The sequence below is a fragment of the Molossus molossus genome, unplaced genomic scaffold (genome assembly GCF_014108415.1).
Source record: "Molossus molossus isolate mMolMol1 unplaced genomic scaffold, mMolMol1.p scaffold_m16_p_15, whole genome shotgun sequence".
In the NCBI taxonomy this organism is placed as follows: Eukaryota; Metazoa; Chordata; class Mammalia; order Chiroptera; family Molossidae; genus Molossus; species Molossus molossus.
Window position 1 is genome coordinate 29087262 of NW_023425350.1, and position 26643 is coordinate 29113904.

The 26643-nt window shown below is 44.5% G+C and overlaps 1 protein-coding gene across 1 annotated transcript in view; it reads right to left on the minus strand.

Moving 5' to 3' along the window:
* The window catches only part of THADA (THADA armadillo repeat containing), a 323998-nt gene that overhangs the window by 42846 nt on the left and 254509 nt on the right, over positions 1 to 26643 (minus strand). Inside the window, exons 32-36 of the mRNA XM_036262631.1 lie at positions 11393 to 11772; positions 10660 to 10778; positions 10254 to 10326; positions 7196 to 7349; positions 3223 to 3354 (exon numbers count right to left, since the gene is read on the minus strand). Of these exons, the coding sequence (XP_036118524.1) occupies positions 3223 to 3354; positions 7196 to 7349; positions 10254 to 10326; positions 10660 to 10778; positions 11393 to 11772 (858 nt within the window). The remainder of the gene's footprint in view (positions 1 to 3222; positions 3355 to 7195; positions 7350 to 10253; positions 10327 to 10659; positions 10779 to 11392; positions 11773 to 26643) is intronic.

The window sequence follows — 26643 nt, forward strand, 5'->3', positions numbered from 1 at the left end:
CTGAGTTCAAAATACTGCTTATAAGGATGCTCAATGAACGTAGTGAGAACCTCAGTGAACTTAGGGAGGGCCTCAAGAGCATAAAAAAGGACCAGTTAGAAATCATGGATACACAGTTAGAATTGAAGGAGGCATTAACTGAAATAAAGAATAATTTACACAGCTTCAATCCAAGGAGCAAACCATCGATTTGGAATATAAGGAAGCAAAAAATGCCCAATCAGAACAGCAAAAAGAAAAAAGAATCCAACAAAATGAGGATAGTGTAAGGAGCCTCTGGGACAACTTCAAGCGTGCCAACATTCGCATCTTGGGGGTGCCAGAAGGAGAAGAGCGAGAACAAGAAATCGAAAGCCTGTTCGAAACAATAATGGCAGAAACTTTCCTAACTTGGTGAAGGAAACAGACATACAAGTCCAGGAAGCACAGAGAGTCCCAAACAAGATGAACCCCAAGAGGCCCACACCAAGACACATCATCATCAAAATGCAAAAGGTTCAAGACAAAGAGAGAATCTTAAAAGCAGCAAGAGAAAGGCAGCTAGTTACCTACAAGGGAGTTCCCATAATGCTGTCAGCTGATTTCTCAAAAGAAACTTTGCAGGCCAGAAGGGAGTGGCAAGCAATATTCAGGGTGATGAAAACCAAGAACCTACAACCAAAATTACTCTATCCTGCAAAGCTGTCATTTAGTATCGATGGACATATAAAAATTTTCCCAGACAAGAAAAAGTTAAAGGAGTTCATCACTACCAAACCGTTATTATATGAAATGATGAAGGGTCTTTTTGAAGAAAAAGATAAAATGTATGAACAAACAAAATGGTAATGAATACATATCTATCAACAATGGAATCTACAAACAAAATGAACAGACAGAACAGAAACATTCTCATAGATACAGAGAACATTTTGTTGGTTGCCAGATGGGAGGGGGTTGGGGGAATGGGTGAAAAAGGTGAAGGGATTAAGAAGCACAAATTCATTGCTAGACTGACAAACCTCAAAGGGAAAGGGGTTGGGGGGGGGGTGGTGGTGGAAGAAATAAACCAAAGAACTTATATGCATAACCAATGGACACAGACAATAGTGTGGGAAAAGGTGGGAGGGGGGCGGGAGTGGGGAGGAGGGGGTCAATGGGGGAAAAATGTGGAACATCTGTAATACATTTTACATCCAACAATAAAGATTTGGAAAAAAAAATTAAAGTGTGTACATATATGTTTTTGGGACACCCTATATAATTATTGATTTCCACTTCTTGAGAAAATATTCAAATTAAAAGGAGGGAGAACATGCCAATACGGTCTTACTATAAATACATTTGGAAAAATTCTGAAAGAAATACTAGTTGTAGTGCCAAGACTGTAAAGATTAGAAGGGAAGAAGTCCACCTAGGAATTCCACTAAGAAATTATCTTTCCCAGCTTTGGTGGAGAGTGTCCTAGAAAAATCTACTATTATATTCCACTAAATATTAACTGAGTCCTCACTGGGTGCTCTGTGTGTCCTCCTACGGAAAACACACAATTTGAAAAAGAAATGAATCAATAACGGCAGAATTTTCGATATCCAGAAACTTGGACAGATTGAGATGGGGGAGGGGAGAAGACCGCTCATCCATCACTTGCAGCACAAACCTGAATGTTTTCCCACAGAGAGCAAGGCGGATTCTCGCCAAACCTGCTCTAGAGTAGTATCCCTGAGAGATTACTGAAAAACTAGCTTCTTCGCATATGCAGAGAAAAGTACTCAGACCATGACAACGGTGGACTGAGGTGAAGTTCACACCTTCCAAGGGAAGCGTCCAGGAACTGCCGCCCTAACCTTGGGGTGAGGGGCCCTGAACTGGTTATAAACACTGTCTGGCTGTTATTCCTCCCATTTTGCTGTTCACTAAGCAAACGTCTTTGTTCAGTCTGTGACCTCCTTGCTTCAAAATAGCATTGTTGCTTCTCTTTGGGATGACTGACCCAGAGATCTTTCCTGACACCCAGTCCCAAGTGCGGGGAATCCAAGTCCACCAGAAAGGTCACCCTTCCAGATGGTCGTTTGTTCAGAGGTGTGACCTTGTTTCTACTCTACTTGCCTCCTGTCCCTGCCATCCAGCAGCCCGTTTTCCACCCACAGCCAAGAGCTCCCTTTTGCCCTCACAGCATTTGCCATCACAGACGGACACCCAGGGCCCATGGCTGTCACAGCTCAGATTATGAGATGAGGGGCTATGAACTCAGAACTATCCACCTAGGCTGTTCCTTTCCTACCTCCTGGGTTAACATCGCCACCAAATGAGGAGCCAAGGGCCCTAGCCGGTTTGGCTCAGCGGTTAGAGCGTCGGCCTGCGGTCCCGAGAGACCAGGGTTCGGTTCCCGCTAAGGGCATGTACCTCGGTTGCAGTTTGTCCCCGGCCCTGGTTGGTTGTGCGGGTGGCAGCCACTCGATGTGTCCCTTTCACATCGATGTTTCTCTCTCTCTTCCTCTCTCCCCCTCCCACTCTACCTGAACAAATAGAAAAATGTCCTCAGGTGAGGATAAAAAAAAAAAAAAAAAAATGAGGAGCCAAGGGCCCTGGCTGGGTAGCCTAGTCGGTTACAGCATCGTCCTGATGGGCCAAGGTTGTGGGATTGATCCCCGGTCAGGGCACATACAGAAATCAACCAGTGAATACATGAATGGGTGGAACATCAAATCGATATAATTCTCTCTCTCAAATCAATATATAAATTAAAAAATGTTTTAAAAAATGAGAAGCCAAGGCACAAAATGAAGACTCTAGACTTATACTCATCTGTTTCTGTAGTGTGTAAAAACTCACAGAGGAACACAATGATGGATCTATGATTTCTGGGTTGTGTAACGACACAGATAATCAAGACCTGGCCTTATTTAAAAAGGCGGACATGGTAACTGAAAAAAGGTACTATTAGATTTCTCTCTTTGAAAACAATTTTTCTCTATGATGCCCTAGAGCAGGGGTCAGCAAGCTATGGCTAGCAGATCAAATCTTGGCAGCCACCTGGTTTTGTAAATAAAGTTTTATTGAAACAGTCATGCCCACTTGCATACCTGTTATTGAAGGCTGCTTTCCCGCTAAATTGGCAGAGCTGAGACAGAGACTGGACGGCCATCAAAGCCTAAAATATTGCTCTCTGGCCCTTTACTGAAAAAGAGTGCCAACCTCTATCTAAGAGCAACAAGTCTCTGCAGAAGTAGAAGTAGGTACCTGTTGACTGGCAGGTGTTCTCCTGTGACATGGCAGTTGTCACCGTTTCGGTGGCTGCATCTCTGATGGCTTGCTCCTCACTCTGCAGGAGGGTGAGGACACACCTCCAGAGGGCAAGTGTATCCTGCAGTTCTAAGAAGACAGAAAGGAATTCCAGTTACTTGGGATGCAATTCACAAGCAGGTACCAATACCACTTCAATCCAGGATGGAGAACAGTATTTAATGAGCAACAGTCGTTCCTTTTTTTCTGGATATTCCAAGGAAGGAAGATCTGAAAGTCAGATAAACAGTGGAAGAGAGAGAGCCCTAAGGGAGAAGGTTTGAAGTGTCTTTCCTTTCTTTTTTTTTTTTTGAGGGGTGAAGGTTTCTGGAGGCAAGGCCCCCCGCAAGGTACAGCCTGGCTGACTAAGGCCCTGGGCCGAGCTGTCCGCAGTGACTCACAGTTCTCAGGAATGAAACATCATGCATCAAGAGTGCTTTGGGGAAACTAGCCCGGTGTTGATATGAGTGACTGTTTGAGCTTATATATTCTGAAAGCAAAGTTTTGATCAAGATTATGCTTTGGGGGCAAGAATCAAAAAAAGGCACTAGCCTATATCAGGTCTATGGGGCCCGCTACCTGACCACCATTATCCCTGGGCAGGAACTCTCTGCAGTCCCTGTGCCACGTGCTGCTGTGGACAATGGACAGGAAAAGATGGTGTCCGCTCCTGAACACCCAAAAGGAACATCAAGTCAAGAACACAAGGCAAGAAGTCAGGGATGGAAAGGTGTGGCTGTGAGAGCACAGTGGACTGGTGTAACCAAAGCGGACCTCACAAGAGAGGGTGGGTGGGGCCTCACAGAAAGGATGCATGTTGCACAGGGTGGTGGGCCCAGGCTTGTGGAGGATCACAATGCGGGCCCAGAAGCCTGCCGCTCAGCATCCCTAGCCTTCAGTGAGAACCAACCCTGTCCTCAGCTCGCCCTCAGCCTATCCTCTCCCTGTCTGTCCTTGGAGAACCTGGATCAGAACCACTGCCGCTTCAGTCATACCAAGAACAGCAATGGCCCCCTGCGGTTCCAGTGTCTCTTTTCTGTTATAAATCTGGCTTTATGTATTACTCAGTCTTTCAGAATCTTTCCACTCTGTCTGTAGGGTTTAATATTTTCCCTTTTAACATGGTAATTTATGCCCTTAAGAACCTGAACCTTCCTTCCCTAGTTAGTCCATTTCAATTTTTCTTTTTCCTTAAATGACTTTGTTCTATCCTTGACTTGTCCCCATGCACTTTTATGTCCTTTGTCTCTCAGTTCTGTACCTAGTTCTTGTAGGTCAGCAGCCACTACTGGCCTCCTTCCTTATTACCTGTAATACTATAACCAGCTCTGGTAATTAGGAACCATTGGCTTTTTCCCAGGATTGTTTCACTCAGGAGTTCTATGTTATTCCACACATACTATGCCTGGAAGGAGCTAGGGTTAGAGTAGCCAAAGTCACCCCAAAAACGTGCTGCAAAATATTACTCTCAGTGGAGAACTTCACCAAAGTTTATAAACCTTTGTTCTTATTTCTCTGAGACCAATGATTAAGTCACAATCACAGAAGGTCCCCTTTCAGTCCCCGTTTGGGTATAAGAAAAAGTACTGGAAGTCACTTAGAAGAAAGAATTAAAAGGACATCAAAGACAACTGTTTCCCAGCGAGTTCTAGGGACATGAAACACTTCACTGGTCTGAACTCCAACAACACTTAACATTTGAATCTCACCACCTAAAAAAGCAATTCTCTCCTTTATTCTGTAAATCCTTTCTCTGCACTACCCTGAAAGCTCCCTGGACGCAGGGACGGCGGTTTATTCTCCAGTGCTGGGCAGGGAAGAGGTGAACAAAAACAGAATTCCAGGGGTGGATGGGAGAGAAGACAGCTGGAAATATGGGGACGAGACGCAGGAGAGGGCATGGTGGGGACTGAGGCACGGCTTCCGGTTCTGGGTTTTCCTTTTATTAACCCCTATGCTTAGAAACAAATAAAACAGAACACGACAGTTTACAAAAATGTTTAAAAATGAAAGCAAAACAAAAACCCCTGTGCTTCTGAATTCCTTAGGACTTCCCAGAGCTTGGTTTTCTCCAACACCACCGATGCGATGCTCTTTCCTAATTATTCCTCTTGCAGGAGGGGTGGCCATGAGGAAAGAGACCCAGGGGTCTGTATATCCACATGACTTCAGAATTTCTCTCCCTCTGTGTCCCAGAGGTGCCCTGACTTAACTAAGTTCAGCCCTGGCCAGCGTGGCTCAGTTGGCTGGAGCGTCGTCCCATGCACCGAAGGGTAGTGGGTTCAGTTCTCTGTCAGGACACATGCCCAGGCTGCAGGCTCTATCCGCAGTCTATCCCGGCCAAGGGATGTTTCTCTCTCTGCCTCACCCCTTTCCCTTCCTCTCTCTCTAAAATCAATGAAAACAGCCCTGGCCGCTTTGGCTCAGCAGTTAGAGCATCGGCCTGCGGTCCAGAGAGACCTGGGTTCGGTTCCCGCTAAGGGCACGTACCTCGGTTGCAGTTTGTCCCCGGCCCTGGTTGGGTCGTGCGGGTGGCAACCACTCGATGTGTCCCTTTCACGTTGATATTTCTCTCTCTCTCTCTCCCTCTCTCCCACTCTATCTGAACCAAAAATGGAAAAATGTCCTCGGGTGAGGATAAAAAAAATAAAATCAATGAAAACATATCCTCTGGTGAGGATTTTAAAAATCCCAAAAAACAAAGAAGCAATTTCAGTGAAAGAACCAGCAGTCTTTCCAGTCACTTAAGCCAGAAGCCTGGATGTCGTCCTTGAATCTTCCTTTTACATGAACCTCAATACCAAGTCATGTTGGTTCAACTTCCTAAACCCCTTCCAGCTTGTCCTCCTTTTCCTCAATGACACATTCATTTCTGACCAGGATCATTGCAACAGGCTTCCCGGAAGAGGTGATGGTTGGGCCTGGTCTTGAAAGACAAACAGAAGTCAGTCAAGCAGCAGTCTGTTTACAGACTGTTCCTGCTGATGACTCATAGGGCCATGCTGGCCGAGGAGAAGGGAGAGTTGGGCAGGACACGGAACAGGAAGAACCTTACAAGGCTTGTTAAAGGGTATTTAGATTTTATCCTGAAGGCAGTGGGAACCCACTCAAAGGTTTTAAACATGGAGTGAAATGATCAGATCTGTATTTTAAAAAGACCACAAAAGCTTTTGGGAGCATAAGGAGAATGGCTTAGGGGACAATATAGAAAGAAAAGAGGCCAGCCCTGGCCAGGTGGCTCAGTTGGTTGGCACATCGTCCCATACACCAAGAGGTTGTGGGTTTGACTCCCAGTCAGGGCATACACCTAGGTTTTGAGTTTGATCCCCTGTTGCATGAGTACAGAAGGCAACTGATCGCCCTGGCTGGTTTGGCTCAGCTGTTAGAGTGTTGGCCTGCGGTCCAGAGAGACCCGGGTTCGGTTCCCGCTAAGGGCACGTACCTCGGTTGCAGTTTGTACCTGGCTCTGGTTGGTCGTGTGGGTGGCAGCCACTCAATGTGTCCCTTTCACGTCGATGTTTCTCTCTCTTCCTCTCTCTCCTTCCCACTCTATCTGAACAAAAAAAATGGAAAAATGTCCTCAGGTGAGGATAAAAAAAAAAAAATTAAAAAAGAAGAAAAAAAGAAGGCAACTGATCAATGATGTTTCTCTCTTACATTGATGTTTCTCTCTCTCCCTCTCTCTAAAAATCAATGAAAACATATCCTTGGGTGAGGATTAAAAAAAGAAAGAAAAGAGGCCACTTAAGAGCCTGATGGTGAAAAATGATCAGAGTAGAAACAACGAGGGTGAGAGTACACTTAAAAGATGTAAAGGTGCAGTGCACACTGTCATTTTCCATCTTCCCTCCTGTTTTAACCGCAGTATCCAGTCTGACTGCACTCTGAGTGTATTTAGTGCAATGGACATGCCCCTGCTCACAGCACGTACCGAGAACAGGACGGGGGTTGGTGAGGAAAAAGGGTGTGGAGCTGGTGAGGACTTCTGCAGCGGCCAGCCTGGACTCCGTGGGAAGATGATCTCCACAAGATGAGACGACCAACTGAACCCACTGCTTCAGTTTGGGGGCCACGGAGTCCCTGGTCTGAAAGCACACAATTTAGAGCAGGTCAGAAAATACAATCATGAAATTAGGGATGAGCTACATACACCAAACTGGATCTGCAAAGTGGCTCTTGCCACAGTGGGAAAGGTTTTTCAGTTGTTTTTCCATCCCAGCTAGGAAGAAATAAACAAGCCCAGGTAAGAAAATCTGACTTATCTTTCAGTAATATTGAGTCACTATAACTAGCAAGCAAGTTCCTTGAATCTTTTCTGATGCAAATCAGGTTATCAAAAAATGGATGTATTTGATACCTTCAGTAAAGACAAAACTTTGGGGAAGAGATGTACCCCCCAATTACCAGATACTTCTTCCATCTTTAATAAAAGAAACTCAGATTTTGGCTGGGCACATAGTCACCCAGCTAAAGACTCTATTTCCCAGACTCCCCTGAATTTGAGAGTAACGTGATTAAGTTCTGACTAATGGGATGTCATTGGCAGTGGTATCTGCGCACTTTTCAGGTCAAACCTTAGAAAATAGGTGTGATCTTCACTTCCTGGGTTTCTATTTCCTGCTAGCTGAATAAGGACAAGGTGATGGGAGCTGGAGCAACCATCTGGGACCATGCTAAGACCAGCAGAACATCAAGGCTAAGGGCCTGGGGATCCAACACTACCAAGCTGCCATCTCTGCTTTGGACTGCTTCTACCTGGTTTAAGCCACTGTATTTGAGTTTCTGTTACAACATTTAAAGCAGCATCCTGACTAACATTATTATTTAAACAAAGCCCTATTGTTTTTACAGCTTTATTGAGATATAGTTCACACACTGTATAATTCACCCATTTAAAGTACACGTACAATTTGGTGGTTTTTAGCATATTTACACATATGTGTAACCATCACCACAATCAATTTTAGAATATTTTCATCACTACAAAGAGAAACCTTTACACTCTAGTTATTATTCTCCATCCTGTCATCTGCCCCGTCCCCTAGCCCTAAACCACTAATGTACTATTTCTGTGTATCTGCCATTTCTGGACATTTCATGTAAATTGAGTCATACAATATGTGGTCTTTTATGACTGGTTTCTTTTACTTAGCATGCTTTTTAAGGTTCATCCATGCAGTAGGATGTATCAGGGCTTCACTACTTTTTATGGCTGAATAATATTCCATTGTATAGATATACCACATTTGATTTACCCATTCAGCAACTGAAGGACATTTGGGTTGTTTCTATCTTTTAAACCCTGGTTTTTCACTTTTTCTAGAAAGGTTATTGTTGCAAATGTAAGTCTATCAACTAAGCCTCTTTAAATGTTCAAAATGAGACTACTGGCTCCTCTGACCATCATGGAACGAAACTGATGAGCATCTTAGACCTCAAGGAAGAGTCTGAGTCTCAATGTACAAAGAAACCCAGGTTTTCCCAGGAACTTTTTTTTTTTTTTTTTTTTAATCCTCACCCGAGGACATTTTTCCATTTTTTGTTCAGATAGAATGGGAGGGGGAGAGAGAGAGAGAGAAACATCGACGTGAAAGGGATACATTGAATGGATGCCATCCACACGACCCATCCAGGGCCGGGGACAAATTGCAACCAAGGTACGTGCCCTGAGCGGGAACCAAACCTGGGTCTCTCTGGACCGCAGGCCGACGCTCTAACCGCTGAGCCAAACTTGCCAGGGCCCAGGAACTTCTTTAGGGTTTCTCTGCAGTTCTGTTAATTTTCCTCTCCCTGGAAAATTCCCAATTTTCATCAAATATCAGTTAATCCAAGTACCAAGCAGTGTCATCACAATGCATGTGGCAAATGGTTAAAATGGCTTTAGAGGAGAACCATATCTTTTGGCTGCCCTATGACCACTTTCTTAGAACTTGTTTTTTCTCTCTGGGCTGTAATTTTTTAGCAAATCCTCTTCCTTCCTACAAAATCCCCCTCCCAACACACCTTTTGTTTGCTTTTTGAATCTCGTGACCACCTGGCTTTGGCCCCCTGGACGGCCTTTGAATAACAGACCAAAGGCAACTGTGTACCTGCTTAATTCTAAGCCTGAGTTTTCTCTCTCAGCCCCAGGCTCTCTGAATTGAACAATCTCCTCTGTGAAGTCTTCCTCAGCTCCCCAGACACTCCCTCCATCCTCTGGATTCCACAGCCTCCTCCCAACTAGAGCATTTAATGCCATGATGGAACCCTCTTTCCTCTCGTTAGACTGTCCTTCCGGTCTCCATTCATCTTTGTGGCTCCAGGACCCCTCTCAGTGCTGCTTTACTGTAAGGAGCTGGGATCCGCAATGCCACGTCCGCACTAGCACAGTGCGGTGATGAGCCCAGGTCAGCAGGTAAGTTTCCTGCAGCACTGGAATGATTCCGTGCCGGCGGCCTCTTCTCAGACCCTCAGTGTGCAGGTGCTTGTCTAAGGCTTCTTCCCAGGAAGGCCTTCTGATTCCTGTGGTGCCACCTCACCCCCAAAGGGCATGTAAGACAGGTGGGGCACATCTGGGCCTCCATGCAGAGCCAGCTGGGCCATGTTCTGGGGGAAGAGTCAGGCCATAGTGATGTATTTCCATACTTAGTGACCAGGATGTAATCCTAGTGACTTGCAATCCTTGGAACTGACTTATTCACTCCCCTTTTAAATAAAAAGTCTAGCTGGAAAGAAGAAAAAACAAAGGGTCTGGTGTGTGTGTGTGTGTGTGTGTGTGTGTACGAGGTTGTGTTATGATCATGGCCTCTAATCAAATATGCCCAGAAGAGAAAAAATTGTCAAAGGTGGTCCTCAAAAAATTCTTTACAGGTTATACCCCAAGTGAAAAGTCACCAGGAACAGTATTTTTGTAGAGGTTACACACGCCACAGTGATTCTGCCTGTGACACCTTCAGGTGAGAACGAGCACAAAGACCTGGGCCCAGAACAGGGGCAGAGTACAGCCTTACCTCTTCACTTGTCCGCATGTGGTGGACGATCACTTTGGAGGCAAGTCTCAGAGCTACACTTTGAATTTCAGACCTAGAAAAAGAAGCCAAAAATACGCCCCCGATCAAACCAAACATGTTTTACAGAGATGGTTTTTGCAGATAGCCTGTAATCCAAGCAGATGTGAAGGCTGGAAATCTCAGCCTCGTGGCTCCGCAAACAGCTCCAGAAGGAACTACCTTTTGATTATTAATGTATACTCTGACATCATTCTATTGCTTGAGCTTAGAACATGCTCCTAAACTGAGACTGAGAAAGAATTACAGGGCCTAAATCCTCAGGCCAGGACTGTGCTCAAGTCCATTATGTAACTGATGGATGGGACCACACAAGGAACTGAGTTTGCAGTGAACATCGGGGGCAAACCTTTCATTGGAAGCAATATCCATGGTCCAGTTCAAGAACTCCTTCGGGGTTAGATGTATACACTGTTCCGTCTGGGGAAGCCACTCACTGGAGTCCATGCGATGTAGAATTTTCAGTATCTGTGTGAGCCAGATTCATGAAAGAAACAAAAGACCTCAGGAAAAGTCTTCAGAAGCTGAATGACAATTATTTGTAATGATAAGTGTGTGTGTGGGGGGTCTATCTTTCAAAAAGCTCCCGTTGCCTTCTTATTTCCCTCCTAATATCTTTGGGAGACCAAGACAGGGCGGAGCAGTGGCACACTCGAGGGGCCCTAGGGATCTGGGATCAGAATCTAGACGTCCAGTTTCCTAAGTCAGTGTCCTTTCCTTTGATCATGCTTTCTAGGTGACTATCTGCGCTGAAATAGCCACGTCAGCAAACACTACCCTCTGACACGTTCTACAGCTAACATCACTGCTGTTTCCCAGAGCACTGAGTGCTTGCTCTCAATCTGTCTTTGGTTAATCTGTCATCAATACTATTACATCAAACACTTTTCTAAGTACCCATCTATGCACGACGTCACTCCAAGGACCATGCAAAGAGAGACTTGCCCTCAGATGCTGAATCTCCTTCCTAGTGCTCCTGGAGAAGCTAAAGCCAACCCAGCCTTCATGATCTGATCACTCCGGCGGGCTCATCAAAGAGCATGGGGAGGGTAAGGGGGCAGTCAGTACACCAGAAACTTTACCTTGCAGAAGCATTCTGGGTGATTTTCCTTCATTGCCAGCATCAAGAACGTCCCTCCCATGTTCCAGAGCAAGGGTGGCAGTTCCTTCTCTCCTAACCCAGAGGCTGCTGCTGAAAACCTTTCCGACAGGGCTTCCAGTGTCCACAGGCGTACTTCAGGGAAGGGAGACTCTAGCAGCTGAGAGACGGAGATGGGAGCGCCCAGTGTCTGCTCTCCAGCCTGGACCGCCACTGCCCACACTGTGGCAATGGCTAGTTTGGTGAGGCTCTGGAGGTACTGGGGCAGGCCTGGCACCGTGAAGGTACAGGGGAATCCTGTTATTAGCTCTGATCCTGAGATGATCTCTCTGACTTCCTCCCACAAGCCAAGATGTTCCAGAACTAAAAAGCAAAAAACCAAAGGTAATTACTTTATTCAAAGTTCCACAAAAAGACTTGGGAAAATGCAAGGCTCTGGATACACTAGGTGGGACTATCAGATATCTTTTCTGAGTACATTTCACACATATGATGTAATAAGCGACTTGCCCACTAAGATTCATACTTCTGGTCCAGAAGCAAGTTCTGTTTAGGTAACTCATAATTTTTCCCCTAGGGAGACAAAAGGCATTCCCATCAGAAGATGTGTTCCTTGTACTCCTCCCCAACATTCAATCAATTTGAACTCAGTGACCTCTTATATCACCAAGCCTCACAGTTAAGCTGGACAAAAAGACATCTAGTCCAAACTTCCTTCAGTGGTTCAGGTCCCCTCCACAGCACCTCTTCTCAGGGGCTCTTGGCTAAACCCTACAGTGACCTGGAGCCCCCATGACAAACTGTTCCACTGGTAGTGGACCTACTGGTCTAATTCTGCATCTTGAGGTTCCCAACAAGCCCTTTAGACATTTGAATAAACTTATTTTGCCCCCTGTCTTCTTCAGATGAAATACCCCTACTTCCTTCAACTATTCACCATATGATGGGGTTTACCTTCTCTGGCTATTCTAACTGCCTTCCTTTGGACATGCTTCACCCCCTCTTATGGTATGGGCCCACAGAGTGGAGCAGGACCCTTCATGCGTCTGCCAGCAGGATGGCGCTCTCCCTGTCCTGACGCTGGTTACAGGCGCTGCAGTTGCACCACACTGTTGACGCACGTGGAGCGTCAAGGCAACAGGAAACACAGCCTTTCTTTCTTGCACGGTCTACAGAGGCTGGTGAGTCATCTTTCTCCCACTTTGCACTCAGTACTTAGCTCTAGACTTATTTCCCCTCTTTGTTTGTTTTAAACCAAGAATATCCTGTAAAATTTTATCTCCGTGTTAAGTTTTATGGTCTGCCTTTTAGATTGCCTAGATCTTTTTGTATTCTCAGTTCTGATCAAAAACACTTAGAGCCTGCTTCCTATGTGCTGGGTTCTAAATAAAAAAGAAAAACTGCCCTTGAGGAGTTTATAGTCTGGTTTGAGAAAGAGAAATGAATGACTAGGTAATTCCAATATAGTGGTGTAAATGGTAATCTGAGTCTTAAAGGGGAAGCATGGATTGGAACCACCAAAGGCAGAGCAAAGGTTCAAAGGCATGAAGCTGAAGGACCACGTGGGGAACTACAGGCAGTCTGATATCAATACAGCAAGAATTCAAGGTGGGGAAAAGCAGGAGATGAGGCCAGAGAAGTACTACAGCCAGGACACAGTACCTCCTGGTCCATGTGAAGGAGCCTGGACTTTCTTCTGTAGGCAAGGGAATGCCACTGAGGGGTTATTTACTATTATTATTGTTATTATTATTATTATTATTTTAATCCTAACCTGAGGATATTCCTCCATTTATCTTCAGATAGAGTGGGAGGGAGGGAGAGAGAGAGAGAAACCTCGATGTAAGAGAGACACATCGATTGGTTACCCCATGCACGACCCCAGCCAGGGTCAGGGACAAAACTGCAACCGAGGTATGTGCCCTTGACCAGAATTGAACCTGAGACTCTGGTGCACGGGCTGACGTTCTACCCCCTTAGCAAACCGGCCAGGGCCTGAGGGGTTATTTTAAGCAATGAGGTCAGGTGAACATGTTCAATGAAGTGTTCTCATTGCTGAGAGGATAACGGGTCGGGAGACATGGGAGCCTGAAGGAAGGAAGGACAGGGAGAAGACAGGTCTGAGGGCGCTGAAGGAACACAACTGATATATAACACTGAGAGACAGACTCAGGGAGGGGTCACAGGTACCTGCCAGAACCCAGATCCTTCAGACAAACATTGATCATCCGACAGAAATAAGGTAAACCTCAAACTGACAAGGATGCCATGAAGGTCTGCAATCAAGTACTCACTGAGAATGTGGACTGTGCCAGGGGAGGCCAGAGGCCTTCCACAAGTGTTCTAGTGGCTCCCTGCCGTCCCTGTCCCCATCCCACTCCGGCTCTCTTTGGGTCTGGTCATTCCCTAGTTATGAATCCCCCTAATTTTGCCATTCTGTCCACAGGGTTTTATCTACAAGGGCATCAGGATAGACTTCATCAAATGCCTTGTTGAAATTTCGCTATCTCATACCTCAGTGAACACTATTGACTTTTAGAAAACTATCATAAACATAATAGAAATGTAAAATATTGAAGTAATAGTTGGAAAAAAAAATAAAATTTAAAAAATCACACAGACTTGCAATAATCCAGGAATTAATACCACAGAATATCCATGTCACACATCAAATAGTTTCAAAAAGAAGTCTGCCCCAAGAGGCAAAGTGGGGGCTCCGGCTTCAATGTGACAGTGCCCCATGGAGACCACTGTCTGCCATCCATGGCCCAGAAAGACTTCTGCTCTTAACTCAGACTCTGCAGAAGTCCAAGATCAAGAAGCAGGGCAGCCACCTTTACAAAGCAGCAGGGAAACCCCAGGGAGTCAGGATCTTCAACCTTTCTGTCATCATGTCTACTTCCAATGCCTAAAAACCTAATCCCATTACCATTTACTAACGAGAAGACAATGACCATGGTCTCCAGGTACCAATCCCCTATCCTTCCCACCCACTGCTGCCTGAGGATAAAACTGCATTGAAAAGGAATTCCAGCCCTGGCTGGTTCTGCTCAGCGGTTAGAGCATCAGCCCTTGAACTGAAGGGTCTTGGGTTCGATTCCAGTCAAGGGCATGTACCTGGGTTGCAGGTTTGATCCCCAGCTCTGGTCAGGGTTGTGTGGGAAGTAACCAACTGATGTGTTTCTCTCATTGATGTTCTTTCTCTCTCCCTTCCTCCCTTCCACTCTCAAAAAAAAAACAAACGAAAGAAATTTCATTTGTTTGGCAAGGAGTCAGAAACATGTCTCAGGGATCTGCTCTTTAAAACATAATTAAAAACAGGAAGAAAGGTCTGGGCCATTCTGGATAATTTCCAGAGGAACCTGTTATCTGAAAGAGAGATATCCAGGCAGAGTGTATAGTCTGCTGGACTCCAGAGCTGGGCAGCCAGACTCACCTGCTCCCTCTAGGACCTTGAGGAAGCATGGAGGACATCATCAAAAAGCCAAGGACTAAAGGTACTGTCCCTAAGAAGGGGGCTTGGGGGGACATGCTCAGGAAGGGCTCCTTTGAACTTCTTGGTCTATATTGCCTGTGGAGGTCAGTATAATTCCATAAGCATGCATTGAGCATGTATTAGGTACTTTTGAAGATACGGACATTCAGAGCTGAGAAAGAAAAACTACCTGTGGTCAAAGTACTTTAAAACTCATTGGAGATAAAGACAACTACAAAAACTGCAAAATGCTTAGTGACCTAGCCCTGGCCGGTTTGGCTCAGCGGTTAGAGCGTCGGCCTGCGGTCCGGAGAGACCCGGGTTCGGTTCCCGCTAAGGGCATGTACCTCGGTTGCAGTTTGTCCCCGGCCCTGGTTGGTCGTGCGGGTGGCAGCCACTCGATGTGTCCCTTTCACATCGATGTTTCTCTCTCTTTCTCTCTCTTCCTCTCTCTCCCTCCCACTCTATCTGTACAAAAAAAATGGAAAAATGTCCTCAGGTGAGGATGGAAAAAAAAAAAAATGCTTAGTGACCTAAAATTGTTAGTGAGAAAAACTGGCATGTATTATGTATATACCATGCACTACAGAATATTATGGACCCATTATTCAATGCTATGAACAGTTATACTTGTTGACTGTTATTCTAAGTACTTCGACATGTATCAACTCATGTAATGAAGTAGGCACTATTATTATTCTCATTTTAAAGATGAGGAAACAGAGGTTAAGGTCACACAGAAATGGTACGTAAAAAACCCCAAAAGAATGACAAAAAAAAAAAAAAAAAAGAATGCAATGGGCACTTATCTTCTATTGGAAGAAGTAAAAAACGGGCTTTCAGGAGGGAACAAAATTTAGGAAGGGCCCTGCAGGCTGCCCAGAGGTACCTGATTGGGAGAGCAAAGGGCAAACGTTCCAGGGGGAGTTAGGAGGGAAAAGACAAAGAAATGTTAACAGGTTTGCTGAATTAATGAGTCAACGGAGGAGCAGCAAGAAAGGTTAGCTCAGAGCCATAAACCAGGAAATTATCAAATGACATTCATTGAGGCACTTTCTCCAAACTGCTGCTTAGAAAAAATATTACCAGTTGTGTAGCAACACCCAAAAAGATGCCATAAAGAAGAGTTTCTTTTTTTTGAATCCTCACCTGAGGATATGTTTTTATTGATTTTAGAGAGAGAGGAAAGGAGAGAGAGAGAAACATCAACATGAGAGAGAAACACTGATTGGCTGTCTCCCATACATAGGAGCCATGTCCTGCAATCGAACCCGAAATCTAGGTATGTACCCTAATCAAGAATGGAACCTGCAACCTTTTGGTGTACAGGACAACACTCTAACCAACTGAGCTACCTGGACAGGGCTGAAGCAGAGTTTCTCTTTATCCTCACCCGAGGATATTTTTTCCACCTATCACCAGACAGAGTGGGAGGGAGGGAGAGAGAAAGAGAGAAACATTGATGTGACTGGTTGCCTCCTGCACGACCCACCGGGGCCGGGGACGAACCATAACCAAGGTATGTGCCCTTGATCAGAATTGAACCTGCGATGCATTAGTCTGCAATCCGATGTGCTAACCGCTGAGCCAAACTGGCCAGGGTTAAAGCAGAGGTTCTTAAACTTGAGTAAGCATCTGAATTACCTGGAGGGCTTGTTAAACTCAAGTCTGTTGCCTGAGCCTCACCCCCAAACTTTAAAAAAAATCCTCACCCGAGGATATGTTTTTTAAATTGATTTTAGAGAGAGAGAGAACAGTGGGGGTTGGGGGTGGGGTAGATGTGAGAAACATTGATCAGTTGCCTACTGTATGAGTCCCAACAGGGGACTGAAACTTCAGTGCATGGGACTATGCTCCAACCAACGGAGCCCCACTGGCCACGGCCCAAAGTGTTTGATTTAGGAGGTCTGGGGTGGGGGCTGAGAATCTGCATTTCTAACAAGCTCACAGGTGATGATGCTATTGCTGAGCCACGTACTCTGAAAACCAATGACCTCAGGTGATGGTTCTTAGCCAAATATTATTAAAACCATGCATGCCTGGATCCCTCTCTCGTAGATTCTGATTCAGTAGGTTTTGAAGTGGCACAGACATCTGCAGTCTTAAGAAGCCAACGGGTAATTCTGCTACATATCCCAGCTGAGAACCACACTCTCGCGCTCCGACTCTCCCAGGATTTGTAGGATTCAGAGGTGTGCAGGTAGGGCTCCAGTTCCCAGTAGAGCACAGCTCATTCTAGCCCAGTACCTCACCACAGTGAAGAACTAGAGAATTCACCATGCCCCGTTTTCACTTACAAAAAAAAAAAAAAAAAATGAGGAGACGTCATCAATAACTCAAAAGAATGAATGAGCACTATAAAGGCCTCTGGCAGGCAGGCCTTCAACACTGGCTCACTCTGTCAGGTTCTGTCCTGGGTCTGGGGTAAGCAGTGAATCAGAAGACCAGGCTCGGCTCTCAGGGAGCTCCCATTTAGGTGGGGACACAGAACACCCTCTCCCTAGTGCCTAGAGTGAGGGGTTCCGAGGTGGGACAGGAGGTTGGAGTTATAAATCCTCACTACTTGAACATAAGCAGCTGCAGTGACTAAAAATGACATATTGCTTTCCTCTCTAGCATAGTGGTTTCTCAGCCCAGAAAGTACATTAAATTCATCTGGAGAGCTTTAGAAAAACACTTATGTCAGGGGACACTTGACCGCATCTCTGGGGCGAGCCTGGTTTTACAGTGACCCAGGTGAGTCCAGGGCGCAGCTGGGTTGACAGCTGTGTCGCACAGTCTCTGCATCCCAAAGCGGGTGGACTCACCACAGGGTTTCCCCCCAGGATTTCTCAGCCTGGGGAAGCAGTGTTTTGTGTCCTGCCCTACCAGGTGCTTCAAAGTCTAGATCAACACCGGGCACTACTCATTTGTTTTTATGAGTGCCTGTTGTCCGCAGGATCCAGAGAACTGAAGTCAGTTCTTCGATGGGGTTCCTCTGTTGAGGTTTAACAACCTTCTCCTCTAGAAGAGAACTTTTCAACGTGCAATTTCAATTTTGATCGCTTTGGGTTTCTTCCTCTCTTTCTTGGAAAGCCAAGTATTCCATTGAAAGGATCAATTCCCTCCTTTGATGGTGCCATCTTATTGTTCATAAATCAGATTTCTGCAAACTCTTATTAATAGTTTTTCTCAGCCTTCCTTGTTTGGAAAGTCTTTAGATTTTCCCATCAGTGCAATCATTTTAGTCAAATATGAGTGACTGATTCTAAGCATTCAGCTTGATTTCATTTTTGAAATTAACTTCTTTAGAGCAAGGCTATTTCTAGCCTTCAAGTGATTGGCTTAATGACTGAATTCACTTGGAAGGATACCATCTCCTGCTGTGCTATGTCTTGGTTCAGTGGAGAAATAATTCCCAAGTTTGGAATTCAAGGACCAACAAAATGTCAAAAACAATGTGGCAGATTGTAATAAGTTGCTAACTTTTTATTTGCTAAAGTAAGGATGTTAAAAACCTACTACCTATTATCATTTCATGAAAGAAAGGCTATCTTCACACCAAAAAAGTTGGGAATTCATAGTGTCATCAGAAAGAACAATTCTCTAGAGAAATCTGGCTTTAAGAAAAATTTGCTATAGTGTCATTTTGCTAGAGTTTTTTTGTGAAAACAGCACCAGACACCAGTGTTAGGGAACTGCAGCTTTGGGGAAGTTGATGAAAGCTTCCTGAGGTCAATCTGTTTGGATAGCATGACTACCCAGAACAGAGGTTTCATAGGAAGAAACCAAAGGGACTTGCCGAGTGGCTCAGGACAGTGTCTGTGTGGAGAAGCACAGTGGCCCATTCACACAGTTTCCTCTGGTCACCTTTGAGATGTTATTTGAGCAGCCCTTGGTTCTTTGGCAAGCTGCAGATTTCACAGTTATGCCTGCGACCTGAACACTGATTGCTAAATTAACTGGATTTCAAAGCCACCATGCCCTAAGCAACCAAGGCAGGGCATTATCATCAACCTGGATGCTGAAAGGGGATTTCAAAACGGCATGTACCTTGAGCAGGGACAGCATCATATTTTACAAGTCCTGCTGTTTTACTTAGGGAAGTCTGTCTCCTTCCCAGAGGAGGCGCATAGCCCCGAAAAACAGGTCCATGGGTCATTCATCTTTGATTTTCTAAGCTACTCGTGTAGGTTTGTTAGAATTTCTTTTCAAAACATCATCATAATCTTTAAAAAATACGTGTTAATCTAAATAGCTTTAACAAGGGCATTCTGGAAAAAAAATGTGGATGATATCATTACCACATAATTATGGCTACAGCTGAGTTTCACCAGAAGAGCATTTAATTTAGGTTGATCTAACTCTAAGTACTCAGCAACGAGAGAGACTGAAAAATAACAATTAAAAGACAGCATTTTCACGTGCCGTTCCAATCACAGCGCGTATTCCCAGAGGATGGCTGTGCTGTCACCTGAGATCACTGGTTCTCAAACTTTAGGGTGCTCACCTCCGGAATTCCTGATTCAGGAGGTCGGGGGCAGGCCCCAAAGCAATCACAGTTCTAACAAATTCCCAGGTGATGCCGAGGTTGCTGACGAAGGGACCACACTTTAAGAACCATTACCTCAGAGCATCTGAGATCATCCGTGCTCCTCACAGTGTAAACATCTTGCCATGCTGAACGTGTGTAATTCTAGCATTTAATGTACCTATCTGTGTGGACTGTGGCCCCTAATCATGACAACCCCTTCATCTAGTGCTCAACCAAAGAGCCCGTGAACAGTATGCAGCTCCTGGCCTTCCCTGGGACGTCACAAATGAAGAGTTGTTTTTGTGCTGAACTGACCAAAAGAAAAGGGGCAAGAGGGAAGAAGTATGTAGGTCCAAAGTGACAGCATTTTCTTGGCCCCAGAAGAGATGGCTACGAGGAAACAAAGGCCTGGTAAACACAAAAAGTGTGTTTTGCTGATAAGCAGCAATCAGTAACATGAAGGAGAAAGGATCCTCCTCAGGACTGAAAAGGCTGACCAAATGGTTACTGCTATGGAATAAGTCATTTACTGGGGATACTGTGTAAATCAGTGGTTCTCAACCTTCCTAATGCTGCGGCCCTTTAATACAGTTGTATGTGGGCGCATCTGCATGTGGGCAGACCCGCCTGGAGACGGATAGAGGAGCGGTGTCTCGGTTCCTAAGACCATCGAAAATATGTGTTTTCTGATGGTCCTAGACGACCCCTGTGAAAGGGTCGTTCGACCCCCAAAGGGGTCGCGACCCACATGTTGAGAACCTCTGGTGGAAATATGGACTGTACCACAATGGTGGTCACTTGCCACTGAGGCACAGGAGAAAGTTCTTGATTCTGCCTGACCTGGCACATGCTGTTTCCTCTGCCATGAATGAATGAATGAATGAATGAATGGATTTTTCTTTCAGATATTGTAAAGGCTCTGAACTCTGATACCACTAGGTCAAGAAGTTTGCAGCTGTAATTGTTCTGAAGTTTCTTCTATCCCCACCGCCTCCCAGAATCTCTAACCTGTAAAAAGAAGGGGGTGAGAAAATACAAGCAGATTTCACTTTTAATGCGTAGTGAGATGGCCAGCCTTTTCTATTTCAAAGAATCGCAGCTTTGGTCAGCGAGATCTGTAATCAGATCCAACAAAAGTTTGTATCTGAAACAGCTGATAAACTGGTTCTAAAAATAATCGCAGATGATAATTTGTACACTCTGTGAATGTTAATGTCCTGTTATGCAATTTCTCAGTAAAAAAAAAAATATATTTGGAGAGAAAAGGAAACCATAGGAACTACAACAACAAAAATCAACCAATTTAATAAATCTTGGCTTCTTCTTATCAAAGGGAAATTCCATTCTTCTATTTAATCCTCTGCCCCTCCCAGTAAACTGTAATCCTGACCCTAGGGGCCCCTCCAGTTACTTGTAGAATGATCTGCTGGAAGGAACTGGATTCTAACTGTCTTGAGAAGCACTCTAAACTGGTGCTGGTTGTTTATTTCTTGCCTACTTTTGTTTCTAGGTCTCTGAACCCCTTCATGCCCTGCTTACACAGGTGTGACCCTGAACACACACCCCTTTGAAAACATTCCCTTCTTTCTTTGCCCCCTACATAGTCTCAAAGGCATGTATTTTTAAGCACAAAATTCCTTATCTGCTGCTGAGGAAGGAGGATGAGTTTCTGAGAATACAATTTGAAGATTATCTTGTCAACCCATAAAATAAAAACACAGTCCCTTCGGAGAGCTCACCAGGCACTGTGTGGTTCCAACAGCTTTTCTTCCGTGGTTCTACCCACTATCCCATCCTGCCCCTGCCCAACGCAGGGAGGAAGTCAGGAAACACTAGTAGATAAACACATGACAACCCAAAGACATGACCATAACATCACTTCTCAGCACACACTGCTTCTGGTTCTGTCAGTGAGCTGCTCCTGAGGACACGATCAGGAAGTCAGCAATGACCCTGCCATCACACCTTAGACATGCCTGTTTAATTCACATTTTCCCCACAAAGGACCAGGGGCTTCTCTTCTTCCCACAGGCAATGAGATACTGTCTGAATCCAACTTGCAAGGAGGTAGATGGCTGGAAAGATTCCTTTAAAGAACTGGGGCTTACTTCTGTTATCTCACCTATATCAGAGAGGCTAGGCCTGCCTACCTCGGCCCCTTGCCTGAGCTACCATTTCCAGTTCTGGGAGAAACAGACTAAGATGGAAGAGGTTATGGGCACCACTGGCCCACAGACCGACACCTGTAGGGACGATGCTGCAAGGTGTAGCTGATAGCTGGCATACCCAACAGAATCTGGTTGGCCTGGGATGCTCTCTAACGTGGTCTGGCCCAACGTGAAGCCGGAGTTAAGGAAGTTCCGACAGATGAGTAATGACGGTAAACCTGACAGTGAGTGTATCTGCCCCTGGGACCAGCAGAAGCTCTGTCTCCTACTATAAATGTGATGAACATTCATTTCTCTTCTTGCTATCAATTTTACCTCCTGAGAGCAGCTTTTTAAAAAATTCCTCACCCGAGGATATTTTTCTATTTATCATCAGATAGTGTGGGAGGGAGGGAGGGAGAGAGGGAGAGAGGGAGAGAGGGAGGGAGGGAGGGAGGGAGGGAGGGAGGGAGGAAGGGAGGGAGGGAGGGAGGGAGAAACATCGATGTGAGAGGGACATATTGACTGGCTGCCTCCCACATGACCCTGACCAGGGCCAGGGACGAACCACAACCGAGGTATGTGCCCTTGACTGGAATTGAACCCATGACTCATTGGTCCTTGGGCCAACGCTCTAACCACTGAGCAAATGGGCCAGGGCGAGGCTTTTTTAAAAATATGTTTTCTTTATTGGTTTTAGAGAGAGAGGAAAAGAGAGAGAGAGAGAGAGAGAGAGAGAGAGACATCAGTGAGCGAGAACATTGATTGGCCACCTCCTGCATGCCCCCCACTGGAGATTGGGTCCAAACCTGGGCATGTGCCCTGACTGGGAATCAAACTGGTGACCTCTTGGGAGGCTTTTTTTTATGTTGGATTTTTCCTTTCTTAATGTGACTTTTTCAAGGGGTTTTCACATTTTTCTTCATGTGACTTTCACCCCAATCCTCTGCTGGTATTATCCCCTCTTTATAGTTGAGGGACCAGGAGGTTTCAAAGCAAAGTGATGGACATGATTTTTTCAGCTCATGAAGGTTTAATTCCTTCAGGAATTGCCCTTCTCCATAAACAACTAGAAAACTGGACAAGACGTACGAAACTGCTTTCAAGCATCAGAGGCGGGCAGTCAAGCAAGCTCTCTGACAGGAGGAAGCAGACAAGGCGAGCCTCCCGATGCCCAGGCTGCCCGGGGCAGTGGGCCTTGCAATACACGGAGCGCCCGGCAGGGCCCTCGGAGGGCATCGCTTTGTCCGTGGAGCTCAACTTGCACTAAGTGAAAGTTCTTTTTTAGACTGGATCCACCAAAACAAAGTTTAAAAACAAGTCTTAGGAGAATTCGGATCTGAATATCTGAGGACATAATATAATGGCAGCATTCCTCAAATTAACCCACTGGTTTAACAGAATGCCTATAAAAATCCTAGCTGGTATTTTTTTTTTTTTGCAGAAATTGACAAGCTGACCCTAAAATCTTTATGAAAATGCAAAGGACCTAGCCATAACAATCTTGAAAAAGAAGAACAAAGTTGTAGGACTCACACAATTAAGAACAGTGTGGTCCTGGCATACAGAAAAATATATGGATCAATGGAATCGAATTGAGAGTTTAGAATTAAATCCATGTATTTATGATCAACTGATTTTTTTTTTTTTTTGACTGGGGAGCCAAGCCAATTCAAATGGGAAAAGATAAGTCTTTTCAACAAATAGTGCTGGGACAAATGGACAGCCACATGCAAAAGGATGAGTGAGTTTGGATCTGTACTCACACAAGTACGAAAATTAACTCAAAACTGCCCCGCTGGTGTGGCTCAGTTGTTGAGCGTTGACCCATGCACCAGGAGGTCGCCGGTTTGATTCCCAGTCAGGGCACATGCCCAGGTTGTAGGCCCGATCCCCAGTGGGGGGTACGCAGGGGGTAGCCAATTGATGTTCTCTCTCATCGATGTTTCTATCTCTCTCTCCCTCTCCCTCTAAAATCAATAAAGAAAAAAAAATTAACTCAAAATGAACCAAACTTAAATATTAAGAGATAAAATTATAAAACTTTTAGGAAGAAAACATGGGTACAAATCTTTGTGACCTTGAATTAGGCAATGATTTCTTAGATATAATATCAAAAACACAAGGAGCAAAAGAAAAAAAATAGATAAATTGGACTTCATCCAAATTAAAAACTTTTTTTTACATAAAAGGACATTATAGAGAAAGTAAAAAGATAACCTACAGAGTGGGAGAAAATATTGGCAAATTGTATATCTGATAAGGGATTAATATCCAGAATATATAAGGAACTCTTACAGCTCAAGAATAAAAAGACAAGTAACCCAATTTAAAAATGGGCAAAGCATCTCAATAGGCATTTCTCTAAAGAAGATATACAAATGGTCAATTAGTACTAGAAAAGATACTCAACATCATTAGCCATTAGGGAAATACAAATCAAAAGCATGGTGAAATACCACCTCACACCCACTAGGATGATTATAATAAAAAAGATGAACAATAATAAGTGCTGTTGAGGATGTGGAGAAATTGGAAACCTCATACACTGCTGGTGGGAATAGAAAATGATGCAGTCTGTTTGGAAACAATTTGGCAAGTCCTCAAAAAGTTAAACTTAGAGATGGCATATGGTCCAGCAGTTCTCCTAGGTAAATACCCAAGAGAAATGAAAATATATGTCCCCTAAAAAACTTATGTATGACTCTTCACAGCAGTATTATTCATACCAGCAAAAAGTGGAAACAACCCAAATGTCTACCAACCGATGAATGGATAAACAAAATGTGGTATATCTATACAATGAACTTATTCAGCCATAAAAAAGAATAAACTGTTGATTCATTCTACAACATGAATGAACCTTGAAAACATTATGACAAGAGAAAGAATCCAGACACATTAAGACCACATGTTGTATGATTCCATTTATATGAAATGTCTAGAATAAGCTTTCAAAAACAACTTATTTAACTAATTTAATTGACACAGGCAACTAGTTTCAGATTATCTGTGATGAGGGGGGCTGGAGTGGGGTAAGGCAGGAACACATAGCGAACCTCAAATCACAGATGCTCTGAGATGGCAGTTGCTCATTTGAACAGTAATTTACTCCTGGGGTGGAGATGTGGGTGAGGGGATTTTGTGACATCGTCTTGTTACAGATCCAGACACTCAACCCAACTCACACTATTATGAGGCCCTTCGTTTTGGTCATAAAAATGAGAAGTAGACCAGGAGTGAGGAAAGCTTGACTATTTCACCAACCAGCTGTGTGACCTTGGGCAAGTCACTTAATTGCTACAGTTTCCTATTCTACCTACTGATTAAATGGTCTCTAATCTCTAAAATTCTAAGAATTGTGGGTTTATGTACACAGCATCAGGATTGAAATTAATGAGGGATAAACACCACATGAACCTAGCAATCTAATAACACACCCTATATTATTCTGACACCTAAAAGGCAGCTAGGAATCATCCGCTTATTTTTGGAGCTCACTGTTCCCTGGGAAAGACACTTTTGGCAAAAGCAACAGTTCAGATGATAGTCCCAGTGTTTTGGAGAAAAGCAATCAATTTATTGACAACAAAGCCTGTTTTTTTTCCCCTTGAAATTTCATAGCTGCAGGCCCATAAATACAAAGTCCCCAGAAGACTCTAAAAATGTGTTCTCAATTCCCTTTTATCTCCCACCCAGAGCCGAGAGACTAGCACCAACTGAGTCGTATTAAACACATCTGCATCCAACACCGATAAAAGTGCATGACCGAGGGAACAGATAAGAATTGTTTTCAATTTGTTCAGATGGGATTGGTTAAATTTAACCTAATTAGACCAAATAATCAAAGCAGGTGTTTGTAAGTTGCCAATGTTTTCATTCTCTGTAATTGTTTGGCTATATTTCCCAGGAACTTAGATAAAGGAAGTTAATATGTCATAAAAATCATTGACCTTATATTTATTCATGTCACACATATATTATTCATGTTCTAGGCAGTACAAACACAAGGCATTGTTGAATACTTCTCACAGATTTTACCACTTAACCATCATCAACATCTAAGCTGGCCTTTGGGAGGGCTTACATGACCTAACTTCCACTGTATAAATACGAGCAGTAATAAATGAGTCTGTCTTCTAATCTTACACTGATCTACAAAGAACACTGACTTGGCATTTAGACTATTTAGGAATTCTGACTTCACACTCACAAGCTGGTCATTTTTAAGGCATTTAGAAGAAAAATAATAACAATAATAAAAGCTACATTCCAGTTAAAACAAAATGTTTATTGCACTTGGCAGAATGATGAGATCCAAACTATAAATCCCAACTAACAAAGAAACCACAACTCGCAGTCGCCAGCAGCCTAGTGTTGGGAGGTGTTTTGTGCAGTGGCCGTAGGTCCACTTTAAAAGGAAAAAGGGCAGGTGCCTGCAGAAGCGGTCAGGCTTTCTCTTTCTAGTAACAGCTCCAAGCCTGGGTACACCTCACATTACTCCACACACTCTCGGGATGGGAAGACAGAAACTCGCAGGCAAGGAAGTCATGTGTTCTGGAAGCTCTTGTAAAGGGGACCCCTCTCTGAGGCCTGGGGGTCCTTCAGGAGGGGCAGAAGCCTGAGAAGTTGCATCAGCAAAGAGGGTCTAGGGCACCCTCCTGAGGCAGTGAGCGGTTCTCCCTACTCTGGCCCTGATGGGGCTGCGGGGCCACCGTGGAGAAGGCTGGCGAGATCAGGCTCTGCTGTCTTACCACACAGGTGACACCAAGCAGTTTTCTCTGTGCCTCAGTTTCCTCAGGTCTGAAATGAAGGACCACACCCCGGCCGGGTGGCTCAGTTGGTTAGTGTCATCACGTACACCAAAAAGGCTGCGAGTTTGATTTCCGGTTGGAGTGTGTACAGGAGGCAACAGTTTGATGGTTTCTTTCTTCTCTCTCTCCTTCCCCCTTCTAAAATCAATAAACATATCCTCAGGTGAGGATTAAAAAAATAAAAAAATAAAAATAAAATGAAGGGCCACTAGTACCTCCTTCATGAATGCATATAAAATGCTTAGCACAGTGCTTGGCATAAAGTTAAGTGCTCAATAAATGGCA